The 3,154-nt window shown below is 40.6% G+C and overlaps 1 protein-coding gene across 1 annotated transcript; it reads right to left on the bottom strand.

Annotated features, from left to right (window-relative positions):
* Window positions 1-1,348: 1,348 nt before the first annotated feature.
* On the bottom strand, window positions 1,349-2,949 carry LOC139424066 (dexamethasone-induced Ras-related protein 1-like). Its single transcript, XM_071175756.1, has 2 exons — window positions 2,582-2,949; window positions 1,349-2,363 (listed from the first exon to the last, which is right to left on the bottom strand). Exons 1-2 carry the CDS (start codon window positions 2,838-2,840, stop codon window positions 1,834-1,836), a joined length of 789 nt encoding a protein of 262 aa, XP_071031857.1. The 5' UTR covers window positions 2,841-2,949; the 3' UTR covers window positions 1,349-1,833.
* Between the last annotated feature and the right edge of the window lie 205 nt (window positions 2,950-3,154).

Raw genomic sequence — 3,154 nt, 5'->3', positions numbered from 1 at the left:
TCAACTATCCTACCTGGTTAAATAAAGGTGTTCTCAACTATCCTACCTGGTTAAATAAAGGTGTTCTCAACTATCCTACATGGATAAATAAAGGTGTTCTCAACTATCCTACCTGGTTAAATAAAGGTGTTCTCAACTATCCTACCTGGTTAAATAAAGGTGTTCTCAACTATCCTACCTGGTTAAATAAAGGTGTTCTCAACTAGCCTACCTGGATAAATAAAGGTGTTCTCAACTATCCTACCTGGTTAAATAAAGGTGTTCTCAACTATCCTACCTGGTTAAATAAAGGTGTTCTCAACTATCCTACCTGGTTAAATAAAGGTGTTCTCAACTATCCTACCTGGATAAATAAAGGTGTTCTCAACTATCCTACCTGGTTAAATAAAGGTGTTCTCAACTAGCCTACCTGGATAAATAAAGGTGTTCTCAACTATCCTACCTGGTTAAATAAAGGTGTTCTCAACTAGCCTACCTGGATAAATAAAGGTGTTCTCAACTATCCTACCTGGTTAAATAAAGGTGTTCTCAACTAGCCTACCTGGATAAATAAAGGTGAAATAAAAAAATGTTTAAAAAAAACAGTTGGGAGATCTGACTAACCTCTCATATTAATGTGTCAAGACTAGCTAGGCAGACTTAATGAAGTGGTATTTTTTAGAATAATTATAACTATTGCGAGTGCTACTGTCGTCATAGATACTGTAGCTTCTGACTGCAGGCTTATTATATGCACTGTAGATGGGGAGGTTTATCAAAGTAATGTCTCAAGAAGAGACTGTCTGGATGTGAGCATGTCACCCAGACATCTCACTTTCACACTGATTTTCTCCTCTGATGCCATCATCCATACAAATGAAATGCTAATTTATTCACAAATGAGTACTCTAGAGAACTATCATCAACTGCTCTTCTCAGTCATCTATTTTTAACCCAAGATAAATGGTTCAATATTTTTCTCAGAATCGTTGTACAACTCCAGCTGCACAGAGTAAAATTAAGTGAACATTTGGGCCATATTGTCACCTGTTAAATCTACCTCAGTGTAGATGAAGGGGAGGAGACAGGTTAAAGAAGGATTTTTCAGCCTTGAGACATGGATTGTGTATGTGTGCCATTCAGAGGGTGAATGGGCAAGACAAAATATTAAAGTGCCTTTGAAAGGACAGGGGGTGCAACTAAATATTAGGAAGGTGTTCTTAATGTTTTGCACACTTAATGTACTTCAAAAATGTATTTTAGGCAATACTTAAAAAATGTAATTTCACTGAGAAGACCTGAGAATATCCTTATTTACCATCAATGTTAATATACAAGCACAATAAAAAGGATGACAGACATGGTAATATAGTTGTGAAATGGTTTTATTTTCTCTTCATGTTTCTTTCTTTGTGAAAAGTAAACGATGACAGAATAATAAATATACATTCATAGATTTGTTCAGAATGCAAGTGTTCAAGTTCATTTCCATGTAAAACATAATAAAATGCTAAATGTAAACAAGAGTCACCCCATTGGTGAAGCCTCCATTCTCCATTCAGTAGAGGCAGATTTTACAGCATGTAGTTGACAAGAATAGGCTACCTCACTGTAGGTTCTCTAAAGCTACATCCCTTTTGAGAGTCCTGACTCCACGGGGAAATTTCTGACGGACTGACCATGTCATGCACCTTATCGGCGAGTCCTGGCATGGTTTGGGATACACACCCGTTTCTGTCACTGCGCCCTGGGGTGCTGTTATCCTGAACTCCGCACACTGGCGAGAAGCCTGGCGGGTATCATCCCTATCGTTGTATTTCGTTACAATTATCCTGCACATTGTCAGTAAATTGCTTAGCTGATGGTGCAACTCTGTTTGCTCTGTCCGCCGCCGATAGCTTTCTCTTTTATGTACCTCAAATCGCTGTGTACGCTTGGTCGGCGCGCGAACGGCTCCACAATCCCGTATGCCTCGCCGTCTTTGTATTTCTTATTTCTGAAAGATTTTCGTCTGCTGTTTTGCAGTACTTCGCAGTACTGTAAGGAAACTTTGCGGTGAGAGTCCGGGCTCATCTCGTTGGGCAGTTTAGCCATGGTAAAAAGAGTCTGAAACATCTGGTCGATATTAGTGTTCCGTTTTGCAGAGATCTCATAGTAGGCACACTGTTCATCACCAGCCACCAGCTGCTCAATCTCCTCATTCTGAACCTCCCGGTTAAACTCCCGGTCACACTTGTTCCCGCAGATAACTATCGGGACATCTACGATCTCCTTGGTTTTGTTTTTCAGGCAGGACTTGGTTTCGTAAATTTGACGCTTCAGGCGCTGGACCTCTTGGAAGGAGTCTCTGTTATCCAGACTGAACACCAGGATGAAAACGTCACCTGAAAGAGCAAGGGGAAGCACATTAATATCACAGCTGAAAAGCTCCATCATTACATAGGCCTAGGCTAAATGTGTACAATAAAAGTGTTGCATATAGCATTACTGCATGCATGATTTATTAAAACATCCCATACATATCATTTCGATGTAGCTATAAATTCCAGTGTAGCTTTCATTCATATTATTTGTTTTGTTCAGAGTTCAGAGTTAAGCTTACCAGTAAGGATAGCGAGTCTCCTCGTAGCGGGGAAAGGATGGTTTCCAGAGGTGTCCAGAATGTCCAACTGGTACGCATCTCCCCGAATGCAGTATAATTTTCTATGAAAGTCCTCTATGGTCGGCGTGTACTGGTCCTCGACTCTTTCGTTCAGAAACCGACAGATGATGGCCGTCTTGCCAACTTTTGTAGAGCCCAGAATCACCATCCGGTGGCAATTTTTGGCCGGGATGTTAAACTCGTTCTCGGAAGGAGACATGTTATTTTTTTTGAGCACCGATGTGTGTCTTTGGTGCGAAGGTGAGATAGTGAATGCAACCACTAACAGTCTAGAGGGATCTTGTCTGTTTGTAAGCGCTGCTGCTTTGCTGAATCTGAGGAAGAGCGCGACTGGGTATATATAGGCGATGCTGACCACTCCTCCTAGGCGCGTCATGCATTACGCATTGGTCTGAAGGGAGAAAGTTTGTGGTTATTATTATGCTCTTGTTGTTGTCTCCGTCTGCCTTGTCCGTATGTATGAGCAGACAGTAATTATATAAACTGTTTAGAGAAAAATAAAAAATTATTTAT

The sequence above is a fragment of the Oncorhynchus clarkii genome, chromosome 13 (assembly GCF_045791955.1).
Source record: "Oncorhynchus clarkii lewisi isolate Uvic-CL-2024 chromosome 13, UVic_Ocla_1.0, whole genome shotgun sequence".
Taxonomy (NCBI): domain Eukaryota; kingdom Metazoa; phylum Chordata; class Actinopteri; order Salmoniformes; family Salmonidae; genus Oncorhynchus; species Oncorhynchus clarkii.
The sequence above is the reverse complement of the archived record's forward strand: the minus strand, read 5'-3'. Positions and strand labels throughout refer to the sequence as shown.